This window comes from Tarenaya hassleriana, unplaced genomic scaffold (genome assembly GCF_000463585.1).
Source record: "Tarenaya hassleriana unplaced genomic scaffold, ASM46358v1 Cleome128, whole genome shotgun sequence".
In the NCBI taxonomy this organism is placed as follows: domain Eukaryota; kingdom Viridiplantae; phylum Streptophyta; class Magnoliopsida; order Brassicales; family Cleomaceae; genus Tarenaya; species Tarenaya hassleriana.
The window spans coordinates 61,334-76,639 of record NW_010963276.1 but is presented as its reverse complement, the minus strand read 5'-3'; the positions used below and the strand labels follow the sequence as shown (position 1 = coordinate 76,639).

General features: G+C 38.3%; 2 protein-coding genes across 2 annotated transcripts; both read left to right on the top strand.

Annotated features, from left to right (window-relative positions):
- Positions 1-7,318: 7,318 nt before the first annotated feature.
- Positions 7,319-9,732, top strand: LOC104807130 (alpha-ketoglutarate-dependent dioxygenase alkB). Its single transcript, XM_010532244.2, has 7 exons — positions 7,319-7,602; positions 7,698-7,852; positions 8,076-8,434; positions 8,533-8,671; positions 8,803-8,869; positions 8,957-9,078; positions 9,212-9,732. Exons 1-7 carry the CDS (start codon positions 7,496-7,498, stop codon positions 9,349-9,351), a joined length of 1,089 nt encoding a protein of 362 aa, XP_010530546.1. The 5' UTR covers positions 7,319-7,495; the 3' UTR covers positions 9,352-9,732.
- A 2,823-nt stretch (positions 9,733-12,555) lies between these two features.
- LOC104807129 lies at positions 12,556-13,081 on the top strand. The gene has a single exon (XM_010532243.1). It carries the CDS (start codon positions 12,639-12,641, stop codon positions 12,945-12,947), a length of 309 nt encoding a protein of 102 aa, XP_010530545.1. The 5' UTR covers positions 12,556-12,638; the 3' UTR covers positions 12,948-13,081.
- Positions 13,082-15,306: the final 2,225 nt, after the last annotated feature.

Sequence of the window (15,306 nt, the reverse complement as noted above, 5' to 3'; positions counted from 1 at the left end):
ATTAAGATCAAGACAACGAAACCCTTTGTGATTGCTCGGATAACCAAGGAAAACGCAAGGTGTGGATCTAGGTGATAGTTTGTGTGGCGTTGTACCAAATAGGTTGGGGTAACATAAACATCCGAAGACGCGGAGATGGTCATAAAATGGTGGTTTATGGTGAAGTGAGGTAAAAGGAATTCAGTTATCAATGGAGGATGATGGAAGGATGTTGACAAGGTGAACGATGGTGTTGAGTGCTTCGACCCAATATTTCGATGGCATTGAGGCCTGAAATAAAAGGGTACAAACGAGGCTATTCAAGGTTCGGATCATGCGCTCGGCCTTTCCATTTTGTTGAGATGTTTGGGGACATGAAAACCGGGGTATAATCCCATTAGAGTCGAAAAAAATCTTAAGAGTTTTGTTATCAAACTCTCCCCCATGATCACATTGAAAAACTTTAATGTGTTTGTCAAATTGTGTGCGAACATAAGAGTAAAAATGCATAAATTTGGAGAAAACATCGCTTTTACGGCGAAGAGGATATACCCAAACAAAATGAGAATATTGATCGAGAAATAACACATAATAGCGAATTCCGCTAATACTAGGTATAGGTGAAGTCCATATGTCGGAGTGAATGATGTCAAATGGAGAATGAACCAAAGAAGAAGATTTATTAAAAGGCAGTCGAATGTGTTTTCCAAGTTGACACGCATTGCAAAGACTTTGTGCGTTATCATTATTGCAATGAAAGAATCCCAATGACAATAAAAAATGAAAAACAGAATCGCCATGATGTCCAAGTCTTTGATGCCAAATAGAACCGGAGGTGAGTAGAGCAAATGGAGGAATGGAATGTCGAGCGCGTGGTAGGGTAGGTAAGACAGGGTAGAGGGAACCCGAGCTATCACATCGGAGTAGCACCGTTTGTGTCTTTTGATCGTTCACAGAAAAACCATTAGCATCAAACTCGACGGAAAAATTATTATCACAAGTGAATTGACAAACTGAAATGAGGTTTTTGACGATGGATGGAGAGACTAAAACATGAGATAAACGAAATTCACGGTTTTGTGCGTGTATATGGGTTTGGCCGGTTTGGGTAACAGGAATTTGAGATCCATCACCGACGTAAACAGTGGGTATAATGCTCGAATTAAAAGTGGTCTCGTGAGTACCTGATTGCGACGTCAAGTGTGCAGTAGCACCCGTATCCATGTCCATGATGCATCTGTGGGTTCGGTGATGTGCGTTGCATTGAACGCCTGGATAAGGCCTACCGGAGAAGTAAACGCGGTGGGGATCGAGTCATGACTTGGTGCCGGAAGTGGACTCTGTGTCATGAACGCTGTGTGTGACTGTGGGTGTTGTCCCGATGATGTACCTCCAGATGGCATGGAGAACCCAGGTGGTGTTGTGATGGGGCTGTTGGAACTTTGTGGATACACCGACTGAAATGTACCAGAATTTGAAGAAGACCAAGGAGTATATGACGATGGACATGTCCACTGGTACTGCGATGACATCGACATTGACAGAGGCAATGAGATATGCGTTGACGGATGTCCACCATGATTCCAGCCTTGCATAGATAAGTGTGCTGAGTGGGGAGCATTCCACTGCATATGTGGTTGTGACTGAGACATTTGGTGTATGTTCCACGGTGTCGGTATGGAGGAAGTATTCCAACTTTGGTTATGGTTCCGATAAAATCCACGATTCCCTCGATTCCCCCGACCACGGTAACAACCACGGTTGTGATGTGGTTGCTGCGATTGTGTGGTGGTATTAATAGGGTGAGACAGTGGGGGCTGAGCCGTGGTCTTTGTGTGTCGGATCCGGTCGTCGATATCGTTGAAGGCGTTGTTCCTCAAGAGATAACATTGATCTTGCCTCGTCGAATGTTGGAGATGGCTTTTGGTCTTGGATGACATTCACAATATTGTCAAACTTCTCACAGAGACCATTGAGAGTGTGCATCACCAACGCTTTCTCTGATACGACTGCATCGAGGTTGGCCAAAAGATCGGATATCTTTTTGATCCTTTGGCAGTAATTATGCACAGATTGGTCGCCAATGGTTAGCGTTCGAAGTTCATTATCTAGCTGGATTGTGCGAGCCTCCTTGTTTTCACAGAATAAATGCTCGAGACGAAGCCAAATAGCACGAGCGGTGGATTTAGTTTTGAGCACATCTTGAAGAAGGGATTTGGAAATAGTGCCATAGATTCACAGTTTTACAAGACCATCAACACGCGATCAATCCTCTGATGGTGCGGCGGTCGTATTGGCGGAGCCGTCGATGTGGCTCAGAACGTTGAAGCCGAGACAATGAGTCTCAAAAATATCGCGCCAAGGCTCATAGTTCATCTCTTCCATATCTAATATGATCGGGACATGAGATTTGATGTTTGTGATCCCAAAAGGTTTTTCCGATGAGGAAGTAATGATGGCCATGGAGGTGAACACGTAGAGGCGGCTGCGGCTATTTGGAAAAGAAGAAGGAAAAAATTAGGGTTGTTACTCTGATACCATGTAATTGGACAGAATTCTCTCGTGTGTTATTCACATTGCGCAACACATATATATATAATACAATAATGAAATCCCGTAGGATTCTCTGGGAAGATATGCAAATGTTAGAAAAGGTAACTTTACTAACAGGACTTCGAGCCTCTACTGGACAAGGTTAGAAAAAAGATTAACAGCTGGTACAGTCGTTTATGGAATGGTGAATAGTTGGAGTCAGGTCTTTCTACTCCCGAAATATATACTTAAGCAAATTGATGCACTTTGTTCCTCCTTCCTATGGAAGAACTCCGCCACGAGTTCTGGGAGAGCAAGAATAGCCTGAGATATTATATGCAAACCTAGACAAGAAGGCGAGCTAGGAGTAAAGACACTTGAAGAACTGAATAAAATTTTCCGACTAAAGATGGTATGGAGTTTTTTCAAGGATGCGAGCTCACTTTGGGTAGCTTGGCTAAGGAAGAACGTGTTGAGAGATGGCTCTTATTGGAGTACTATGCCGATGGCTAGACACTCTTGGAATATCAAGAAACTGATCAAAATGAAGGACTTAGCAAAGAGGTTTATTAGATGCAGGATCGGAAATGGAGGTACTGCTCTCTTCTGGCATGATAATTGGACCGCTCTAGGTCCTCTTCTTGATTACATTGGGAGGGACGAACCTAGACTCCTCAGGATTCCGATAAATAGTACGGTTAGTGCAGCTACAGCGGGGGGATATTGGTCACTACCTGGCGCTAGATCCAGCAGGATTCAAGAGCTCCATGTACAGCTCCTAATTCAAGACGTTCCTGAACCAATTCGTGGCGAGGACAGATTCGAGTAGAAGATAGCTGAGAATGTATACAAGGATGAATTTTCGAGTGCAAGCACCTGGAAGTTACTGAGGCAGACTTCTCCAAAGGTGGAATGGACTGATCTAGTATGGTTCAAATATGCGATCCCAAGGTATGCTTTTGTTCACTGGATGGTTATGCAGAGGAGGTTGCCAACGCGAGACAAGTTATTTCGTTGGAACATTACACAAAGCTCAACATGTGTGATGTGCAACGAGGAGGAGGAGACACATGAGCATCTATTTTTCCGATGTGCATTCACCTTGGAGACTTGGAAGCCGCTTGTAGCGAAGATTAGAGCCAACCCTCCGGCTGAGCTTCTGAGATGTCGACAGTGGCTAGAGCAAATTCCACAGGCGGATGGCTGGGAAAAATAATGGTATTGAAAACACTTATCCAACATGCGGCTTACGAAATTTGGAAGGAACGAAACTGCCGAGTGTTCAAAAACTTGGCTTCGACTACTCAGGTTCTCCGACAACAGATTGACAGATCGGTGCAGAATTCACTCCTCTCTTTGCAGCAGGCAGATCATAGTAGAAGCAATCCCCTGCTTCAGAAATGGTACTCTTGGACTATGTATTGAGAAATTGGTGATATTAGTTGCGTAGACATTGCTGTAAAGCTCAATTCCTATATAGGCTAACCTAGCGAAAGTTAGTAATGTGGATTTGGATCTTGTACTATGTACAACCCATTTCTGAAGAAATAGATTAAATATATCGTCAAAAAATAATTCAAAGTATCGCACTTGCATAATCACATGCAAGTAGAAATTTGCATGCGTGTACCGTTAATTTTGGATTTCGATAGGATTAGTTTTTATTCGAATTTTTTAATACTAAAAATTTTTTTTTTTGTTTTTTTTATATTTGATCAGAAAGTTTCATTGTTGACTAGTTTTGAGGAGGCATTATATTAAAAATACCCTCCAAATATTATTTAATTTCAATCTATGCCCTTCTTTAACGGTGACTATGTGATCAAAATTATAACTTGGTCACATATTGGTCACTTTAGGTATAACGTTAAATTTATAATAGTTTTATTAAATGATTAATTTGATATGTAAGGGGTGAACATGAGGAAGTAATATAATCAACGTAAATTTAACGTTATAAATAATGTGATCACCATGTGATCAGACCGTAATTCTGGTTACATAGTCACAACTAAAGAAAGATATATGTTGAAGTTAAAATAGTATATGGATGATATTTTTTAGGAAAAATTTGTATAAATGTACAAAAAAAAGTCTTTGCATTCTATACTTCTACTATTGTAATCTTTGTATTCTATACTTTTTAAAATTAAAATGACCATCATACTCTTCTATATTATTATAACCTGCAGATTTCCTTCATTTATAAAAAAACACTTGCATGAATTTCATTTTCCTCCACATATATAAAAAAACACTTATGTGGATTTTGTTTTCTTATATAAGTATAGAAAAATATTTGCGTAGGTTTCGTGAAAAAACACTTGCAGGTCAGCAGGTCATTAGGCCATCAAGTCTACAGGTCAGCAGGTCACTTGCTGCATATCGTAGGTGACCTGCCGCATGTTGCAAGTCACCTGTGACATGTTGGAGATCACCCGGCGCGTCGCAAATGACCTGCCGTAGGCTGCAAGTCACATACTGGAATCTGCCGTCGTTTTTTGTTTCAGAAATTTCATCAAACACGTTGTGTGCAGAAAAGAAAATGATCATATGAATACTATAGAAAAACAAAAGAATATTTGATTAGATGAGATAAACTGTAAGAAATAGAGAAAATAGAGAAAATATTAGAGGAAACAAAAGGACAAATCTCAAAACACACCGATTTCTAAAAGACAGATTATCACATAATCGCAGAGAGATATAGACGAGAAGATTTGGTCCAATCAGCAAAAAGATCGAGAGAATAGGTAAATGGATATGGTCGTTGTTACCGTTAATTATCTGGTCACGTTTGGATTATGTTCAACGGTCGTAGTTATCGTTAATTATCTAGTCGTATTTGTATTATGTTCGTAGTACAATCATGGTCGTAGTTAGTGAAATCACGGTCGTAGTTATCTGGTCGCAGGCCGCAGTTAACCTACCGCGGGCGGCAGGTTACCTGCCGTAGGCTGCAGGTCACATAGTGGAACATGTCTCTGTTTTCTGTTTCAGAAATTTCATCAAACACCTTGTGTGCAGAAAATAAAATGATCGTATGAATACCACAAAAAATAGAAGAATATTATATTAGATGAAATAAACTGTAAGAAATAGAGAAAATAGAGAAAATTTTAGAGAAAATAGAAGGACAAATCTCAAAACGCACTGATTTCTAAAAGACAGATTATCACATAATCGAACAGAGATATAGACGAGAAGATTTGTTCCAACCAGCAAAAACATCGAGAGAATAGATAAATGGACATGGTCGTAGTTACCGTTAATTATTTTGTCGCGTTTGCATTATGTTCAACGGTCGTAGTTATCGTTAATTATCTAGTCGTATTTGTATTATGTTCGTAGTATAATTATTGTCATAATTATCTGGTTGTAGTCGTAGTTATATGGTCGTAGTGAAATCAGAGTCGCAGTTATCTGGTCTACGTAGTTATCTAATCGTAGTCAAATCATGGTCGCAATTATCTAGTCGTAGTCGTAGTTATATGGTCGTAGTGAAATCACGGTCACAGGCCGCAGATCGCAGGTGGCAGGTGCGACAGACCGCCGGTCGTAGGTGCGACAAGCCGCAGGTCGCAGAGTGCGACAGACCGCAGATCGCAGGTATCGCAGTTGATCTGTCAGGTACCGCAAGTGACCGGCAGTAGGCCAAATGACCTGCCGCAAACCGCATGTGCCGCTGGTACAGCAGATGACCTACCGCAAGTGCCGCATGTCACAGGTGCCACAGGTGCCGCAGTTGACCTGCCAGATACCACAAGTGACCTGCCGCAGGCCAAATGACCTGCCACAGACCGCATATGCCGCTGGTACCGCAGATGACCTACCGCAAGTGCCGCATGTCACAGGTGCCACAAGTGCCGCAGTTGACCTGCCAGATACCGCAAGTGATCTGCCGTAGGCCAAGTGACCTGCCGCAGATCGCAGATCATTTGCGACATATCACAGGTCATCTGCCAGACCGTAGGTCATTTAACGTAGAGCGCATGTTATTTTTCACATATCGCAGGTCATATGCCGCAGTTTTCTGGTGTAGACATGTCATCAAATACCTTATATGAATGCAAAAAAATGATCAAAATATCATAGAAAAAAATCAACGAGAAGAGTATTTGAATAGATTAGATAAATTATATAAGAAATAGAGGAGATGGAGAAAATATTGGAGAAAATAAAAGATCAAATAACAAAACTTACCGATTTATAAAAGACAGATTATCACATAATCGTAGAGAAATGCTGTAAAGGGTAATTTGGGTATTTAAAAAAAATATAGTATGCAAAAGTTATTTTTTTGTGAAATATTTTGCAAATTTCGTTTTTGTTTTGGTACACTTCGTCAACTCGCTCTATTTTTTATAATGCCCTTTTTCAGAATGATTAATTAATTGGGTAAACACTATCGTTTAACCTAATTTTCTGTCATTAATCTTCCAAATTCAGGATCAAACATTCTCTCATTATTGATATCCGAGACTTCATTGACTTAACTCATTTTCTTTCATCTGTGTTGAATCTTATTTCATGGTTAGCTTAAACAAACAAAACCATAAAATTTGATTGGTTCTCCAACTGCACGTTACTAATGTCCAAAATTTGAATATCCAATCATTATAAAACACAGATCGAATACCCCATCTACACTCATCAGTCTTTGACCTTGGCAGTCGGCAACATTGGTCAACAAATGGAGACCTAAATTTACCATAATACCCTTAATGAATCGGAGGGCATCAATCAGATTGGATTAATTAGGAGAACACCTGATTACGGTGCCCCTTGTTGCAGCGTGTTTCTCTCTCTCTCTCTCTCCCCCCCCCCTCCTGCTTCTTCTGCCTCTTCCCTGCTGCGCCGCGATTTATAAACGGAGTTCGATTGCGGCCGGCAGAGGAAAAAAAAAACAAATAAATTAGGACATAACAAAAACCCTTGAAAACCTCAAAGGCCGTGCCTGAATTTTTTCGCGTGCGCGGCCAATATGTACGGATCGGATAAAGTCTCCGATGAGGCGGATCGTACGGCTTTCCGGCGAGCGGAGAAGAAGTACAAGCTCTACTACAAACAGGATTCCAAATTCTCCAAGAAGTAAGCCGATCAATATCTGTTTCGCTTGCTTTGTCAGACAAAAGCCCGGTCTCTTTTTGTTTTTTTTTTTTTAAATTAGACGCTGGAATTCGCAGGAAGAAGCAGCCCAAACAGGTCGATTTATCGGACGTGTTAGATTTCAAATCCGCTCTTGAAGATTACATTAACAAGGGCGTGCTGCCTCAGGGGATTAGGGTTACAAAATGTGGGCTTGATGATACTCAGGTTTTCTATCTCGAGAATCACCCGGGTATATGAAATCTCCTGACTTTGTAGCTGAAATTGTCAGTTCATGAATCCGATATGGCAAATTAGGAGGCATTTCACTTCTTGGGTTTGACACTTCTGTGCTAAAGTGTAGAACTTTGATTTTAACAATCTAAGTTACAGGGTTTTGATGAAAGCTGATCCTCCATGGAAAATTGATTTGCTGTGTCTGATTTCGGGGTCTCCTTATGATATTATGAATTCAGGGTTTTACTTCATCCCTGGTGCATTGGGTTTGGAGGAGCAATGCAAATGGATCAAAGAGAGTTTGGCCAATTTTCCACAGCCTCCCAATAGAACCAACCACAATGCGATTTATGGGCCAATAAGCAACTTGTTTGATGCAGCTAAAGAAAACATGGTATTAGTCCGGGAAGATAATCAACCTGATAGTCATGATCCTGCTTCTGGTTCTTGTATTAGTAATGGAGAATTCCACAGTTGGAAGTTCGTTGATGAAGATTTTGCAAAAGCAAAAGGAAAAACATGGAAAACAGTTCCTGCTTCGGTTCTTTTAAGGAAGCTTCGATGGAGTACCCTTGGTCTGCAGTTTGATTGGTCCAAGGTGATTTATAAATCTTTATTCGATTTCTTGGTCTGAATTCTGAAAGTGTGCTCAAGGTTGAATGAGTTCTTGTTCTTTTGTGTTTGGCCTTATTTCAGCGGAATTACGATATTTCACTCCCTCATAACAAGATCCCTGATGCACTCTGCCAATTAGTGAAGAGACTGGCAGCCATTGCAATGCCTGTCGGCGAGGAATTCAGTCCGGAGGCTGCAATCGTAAACTATTTTGGTTTAGGTAGTTCTCTCTCTCTCTCTCTCTGTTGCAAACCCAAATCGAAAGCTCTCTCCTTTTCTGTCTTTCTCTTCTTTTCGGTCCGTTGATATATGCACAATTTGTGAACCCGCAACCTTCAAAACATTTTCCAGGCGACACCCTTGGTGGCCACCTTGATGATATGGAAAGAGATTGGAGTAAACCCATAGTAAGCATGAGGTATCATTTCTTTTGGCTTCTGTTAAAACTTTTACCATATGTTTGGAAGCTGAAGGCAAATTGTAAAGGAAATGATTCTCTGTGCAGCCTTGGATGTAAAGCAATTTTCCTTTTAGGAGGAAAATCAAGAGAGGAACCTCCTCAAGCAATGTTTCTCAGAAGTGGAGATGTCGTACTCATGGCTGGAGAAGCTAGAGAATGCTTTCACGGTAGTAAACCGCTGCTTCATTCTCATCGTCTTGCCGTTTTCTTTTTCTTCTGCCACAGACTAGAGATTTGCCCATTTTCAGCACCTAATGTAAGTAGAATATCTCCATTGATATCGATCTTTATCGCTTCCAGGCGTACCTCGTGTCTTCACAGATGAAGAAAATGCAGAAATCGGCCCACTTGAATCAGCCTTGTCTCATGGAAGTGACAGTTCTTTCCTAGAATACATCAAAACTTCGAGGATCAATATAAACATCAGGCAAGTTTTCTGAGTGATTTTCTCATCGGCTGCCCTCGGAATTTCGCTAGACCTTCAACATATTCTCTTACAAGCCAATGGATTCAAGAACCGTCATCTGCTCCAGATGGGACATCAAAGTTAAACTAACGTTGCAGGTATTATCAAAAGATCTGACAAGGGTTTCTCCTCCTGTTTTTTTTACATGTTTTTTCTATATGTGTTTGAGGTAGAGAGAGGACTGACTAATGAACATGAACTCCCTCCGGTAAAATTATTTTTTCACCGTATGGGATTGGGGTAATTCTATAAACTCACATGTCAAGATCTCTGTAGTTCAGATAAGCATATATCGGATGTATATCCCACATCGATCAGTTTCTTGAACAGGAAATCCAAACCCTTTTTTTTTCTTGATCTCTGTTTCTATGTAATCCGATTTTCGGTTCACGAAATCAGCCTGACTCATGATTTCTCTCTGCAAGTACCAAAGTGGTCGGAAAATTTATCTTACGACCATTTATTTTTATTATTTTTGAGTTGAAAGATTCTATCCAAAGATTATTTTTTTCCCGAAAGGTCTAGAATCCGTGATTTTTGTATACGTAGAAACATTCATCCTATTGAAAATATTTGTATAGTACTAGTGCATATTTATTTATCAAAGTTGGGTTTCCATATATAGTTGAGATAGGTAGGAATCCGGTCATTATACATAGATTTCAGATCATATCTTTTTATATTCTTTTTTTGTGATCAGTCTAAGGATCACATTGTTCGTACCGTTCAAAATTTATATGGTGATTATATGGATTACATAGAAAAAATTTAAAAAGAGTATGGTTTAAAATAGATATAATAAAATAAGGATATTTTTTTTTGTTGGAAAAATAAGGATAGTTTTGATATAAATCCTATGATAAATGCAAATATCACAACTTAAACTGGAATCACTATGTACCATGTATTATAGAGCAAATCTCCACAAAATTATGAAATCACCAATAACAAATTTATTGTGAAATGACTAATAACAAAGCTGATTATATAAATCTTTGTTTACAAATGATGTACGGATATGCACTTACGTATATACGCGAAAAGCATGCATGGTTTCTTTGACGTGGATCTGCTTTCATGCATGGGAAACAAAATGAACATTGACTTTTTCAAAAAAGAAAATAGAAAATAGGGCTTTGGACTTGGGGATCAGTCTCGTGACAAATACACCATCTGAGAAAGCTTCAAATTTTGATTTTGGTGATAGTTTTTTTTTCACACGTGCTTCTTTTGGAGGACTTGGTCATTCACGACTATACACGCACGTGTAAAATTCGATTCAACCGCTGTGCCGACATACTAACTATTAAGGTCTGAAAACTAGCGCCCTTTTGACTTGGCTTTGTGACGGCGCCCTAGATTCAATGTCCCGGTACGGAATCCGAACCATCATTTGAATCATTCTACTTCATTTCATCACGTTTTAAGAGCCGATTTAGGGTTCGACTGGTTGTAACGCAGCGGTTGCGGTTGCGGGTGGCAGCGTTTTCAAAACGTTTGATAGCGATTATAAATAATTAGTACTGACTGGTTGAGAAGTTGCTGTTGGTAGCGATTGCGGGTGGGTGCAGTTAGAAGTGAATGGTTCATTACGGTTGCGGTTGCGTTTTGATATAAATTGTCAAAAAAAATATTATTTAAAAATAATTTTTTATAATAATTTTAATTAAATTTTTCGTATCATTTGATAAAAATTATTTACTAAATTTATAATAATTAAATAATAAATTTAAAATATAAATATTATCAATTTAATTTATTTTTAAGTAAAAAAATAATTTTATTTATAAAATTATTAAAAATAATCATTATTAAACTTAAAAATTATACTATTGTATTTTTTTATTAAAATATAATACTAAAAAATAATATCAAATCATAACATTAAACAAAATCATCACCAATATATATATATTAATATTTTATATAATTTCTAATAAAAATATTTTAGTTTTTTTGTCAAAACGCCGGAAACCGCTACCAAAACGCAAGTTGGAAGCTGCGATTAGAAAACACAAGTTTGGTTGCGGTTGCGGTTGGTTGCGATTCAACCATTCAGTTTTTCAATCGTCCGCATCCGCCGAAAACTGTAACCGCTCCGTTTGCGGGTGGCAGCAGTGCAACCAGTCGGCCCCTTAAAGTGAAATGAAAAAGTTTTAATGATATCGATGTAGAAAAAAAATTCGGCTCAAAAGAGATTTTTATAAGCTTAGATATATCATTTTACGAAAATGAGAAATAATGATAGATACTCATACTTTACGGAATAAGAAAAAAATGGGAGAGATGCACTATACATTTTTTTTTTTGTTAATGGTTTTTGTATATTAGATTTATCCGAAAATGAGTTTACAAAAGTCAGCCGCATAATCGACAATTCGTGTAACATGGAAGGTTAAAAGAGCAATATACATTTTTTTTTAAAAAAAAATATTGCATGGAACAAATCAAAATACTTGTGAATTACCCAAACTAGAGCAATTCATCCGATGAAATGGATGCACAAAATATTTATCTCATCCTGAATTTGAATCTCAAATTTGGGGAGGTGACGTATATTATAAATCATATGGCAGATCTAGTTTTTGGTATTTCGGATATCCAATAAAATGCTTGTGAAAAGAAACTAATAATAGTCTCTAGAGAGGAATGGACAGTCTACAACGAGGATTATTAAAATAGAAATGAACACACTTGTGTCGATTAAGCTATATAATATTATTCACATAAGCATGGGTGGAATTATTTATAAACAAATGGAGGTAAACGACGAAGTGAGCCATTAAATTGTAACTTCATATTAAAATAAATAGAAAAAAAAATTGTCAAAGGTTGATAAAACCTTTGACGAAAAAAAAAAGAAACGTATCATAGATATAACGTGGTAAAAAATAATAAGAAAAATGAATAAAATAAAGTCTCGACGAAAGGCAAAAAAAAAAATACATAAAAATATCGATAAAACCGAAAAAGATTTAAGCAAGGTAGTCAATAAATCATTGATCACGCAATTTACACAAAAATAGTACGAATTATTTATTTAGATTTGACATAAATCCAAATGAAACCTAATCTATTTTCCTAATTTATATGTCCCACGCAGGAAAAAAAAAACACGTTTCTATGTGTCTATATATACACAATTCGTAGCCACCAATATAAAACGAACCACAAAGCTTCCAAGTGTAAGAAATCATCCTCTCCTCCATTCAGCAAAACCCTTTCTTACCGTCAGCCCGTAAAGGATCCGACCCGGTTCTCATGGGTCCGGTAGTGCTGAGTCAGCTTGCGACGGGTCTAAGCGTATTGGCCGGAGCGGCTATGGTTAAGTCGGTTATGGATCAGAAACCGATGAGCGGTCCCGGTTTAGGGGGTTCGTCACAGCGCTGTCCGACCTGCAACGGCACGGGCCTTGTCGCGTGCCTTTGCTCTCGGTGGTCCGATGGAGACGTTGGTTGCGGGACCTGTGCCGGGTCGGGTCGGATGGGTTGCAGCAGCTGTGGCGGATCCGGTACGGGTCGGCCCATCCGAGTCCGGTTGTCTGTACAGCGATCAAACCGGGTTTCCTGAATGGTTTAGGCTGGTTCGAGGAAGGTCATGTAGAGGCGGACAGAAAATTAGTACCACTCTGTAATGATGGAATGTAGGAACTATTATTCTCAGAATTCATATATAAAACTAAATGAGATTTGAAGATTTTAATTTTCTGCTTGATTTTATTTTTTCTTTGGGTATTGATTGATTTATTGGAATTGAAAACAAAAGCATTATATGATGTTGGCTTGGTTGCATATATATTACAAACTCGGGATCGTACAATATACAAATATATCCAACTAGTAAGCGGTTTATTATTTTGATATGTATACAATTATATTATACTTTTATGTGCGTATTTTAGATGATATTTCAGATTCTGTTTATAATTTGATTCAACTATTTTTTATTTACATTTTTCAATTTAAAAAATATAATTTAGTTTAATATTTTATAAATTTTATTTAAAATATTTTATTTTCATTTTTGATTATTTTATATTCGATTAAATAAATTTAGATTCAATCAATTCCGTTTAGATTTTGTTCAATTTCGATTATGATTGATTATTATGCGTTGTTTGATATTTTGTATTATCCAAAACAAAATAAATTACACAAGAGATACCCCAAATAATCACGAACCGAGGGGGTCGGTGTCTAAAAAACATATCAAATACCAAAAAGCACAGCACCCATAAAAAAAGCAAAAGGGATGGTTATAAAATGTACGAATAATTAGTCAACTTGAATATTAATAAAAATGGACCGCCCCTAACTTTATTTTTGCTGAATATATTCTAATAACATTTGGGGTATGCAGCTTTTGCCTATAAGGAGGGGGTTTGGTCATAAGCTTTCTATATTGCCGAATTTGTTGCTCCACTCTGCCCAAACACTCACCTAAGCATTGGACCGTATTAGAATTAGTATCATATCAGTGTTTCATCATTATCATTAATATTTTTTTATAGTCCAAAAATTTAACCGAAAAAATTAACCGAACATTTGGTCCAACTATATGTCCCTAAAAAAACCGGAAAAGTGTAGATAAATTCCCTTCCCCAGATTTCGATTTGAACATGGGATAAAAATATGTTTTATATATTTTTTTACCATCATACTATCCAAGGTTAGATCATTATCATTAATATCACATCCATTCATAAATCTATATCACGTTTGAGATATATCGACGAGTTTTCCTAGTTGGATTCCGTCATTATAATAATATATTCAAGTCCAAAAACCGGATTTGTACAACATCGGATCAATGATAATTCTACACAGAAGCCTGCAAAACTATAGATGCCGAAACGAAACCTTATTTCAGCCCAAAAAAAAGGTTTTTCCCTATCTATTTATTATGACAATGGAAATACTCTCTCGGCTTCTTAATTGCGCAGCTCTTGAAGGCAGACTAAAACCATGTTGAAATTTCTCCCGCGTGAACAAAGTTTGGAGGAGGAAATCTTGTTCTTCAAAGGTTGACATCTCCTTGATATTAAGCCACCATATTTGAAGATTTTTTTTTGAAGCCTCATTTGAATCTTTGCAGCAACTTTTGTTCAATAGAATGGAGTTAGAACCTCTATAAATAGAGAAGTTTGGACGTGTGGAAAGACAAGATGGAGGATATGCTTTACGGGTGAAGGAATGTCATCTACCGTTAATCGTTGAGAAAAAACCAGAGGGCAAAAGTGATGAGCAATGGACATTACTGCATCGACAAATTTGTGCTCTGATACGACAGTGGGTGGATGATAACGTTTTGAACCATGTGGTTGATGAGATCAATGCTCGGTCTTTGTGGAGCAAGCTGGAACAGTTGTACGCTCGAAACACTGGGAATCACAAGTTGTACTTCATCAAGAAGTTGGTTGATTTGAAGTACGTCGAAGAAAGTCCGGTGACAGATCACTTGAACGTGTTTCAAGGTCTGTTGAACCAGTTATCTGATATGGGTATCACCTTCGAAGATGAGGTTCAGAGTTTGTGGATTCTTAGCACACTTCCGGATTCGTGGGAGACATTCAGGATTTCATTGTCGAACTCAGCTCAAGACGGTGTCATCTCGATAGAATACGCGAAGAACAATATTCTGAATGAAGAGACACAGAGACAGTCTCAAGGAGCTTCCTCGAGTTCTGATATTCTGATATCTGAATCGAGGGGGAGGAGTCAGAATCGAAATCTAAAAGAGAAGAATCGGAGCGGGAGCAAATCCAACAAATTTGCAAATGTAGAATGACACTATTGCCACAAGAAAGGGCATATCAAGAAGGATTGCTGGAAATTGAAAAATGACAACAAGAAAGGAAATAAACAGGAGGACAATGAGGAACGAGTTGCAGTTGCAAGGCAAGAGTTCCTGATCATGGTCGATGGTGATA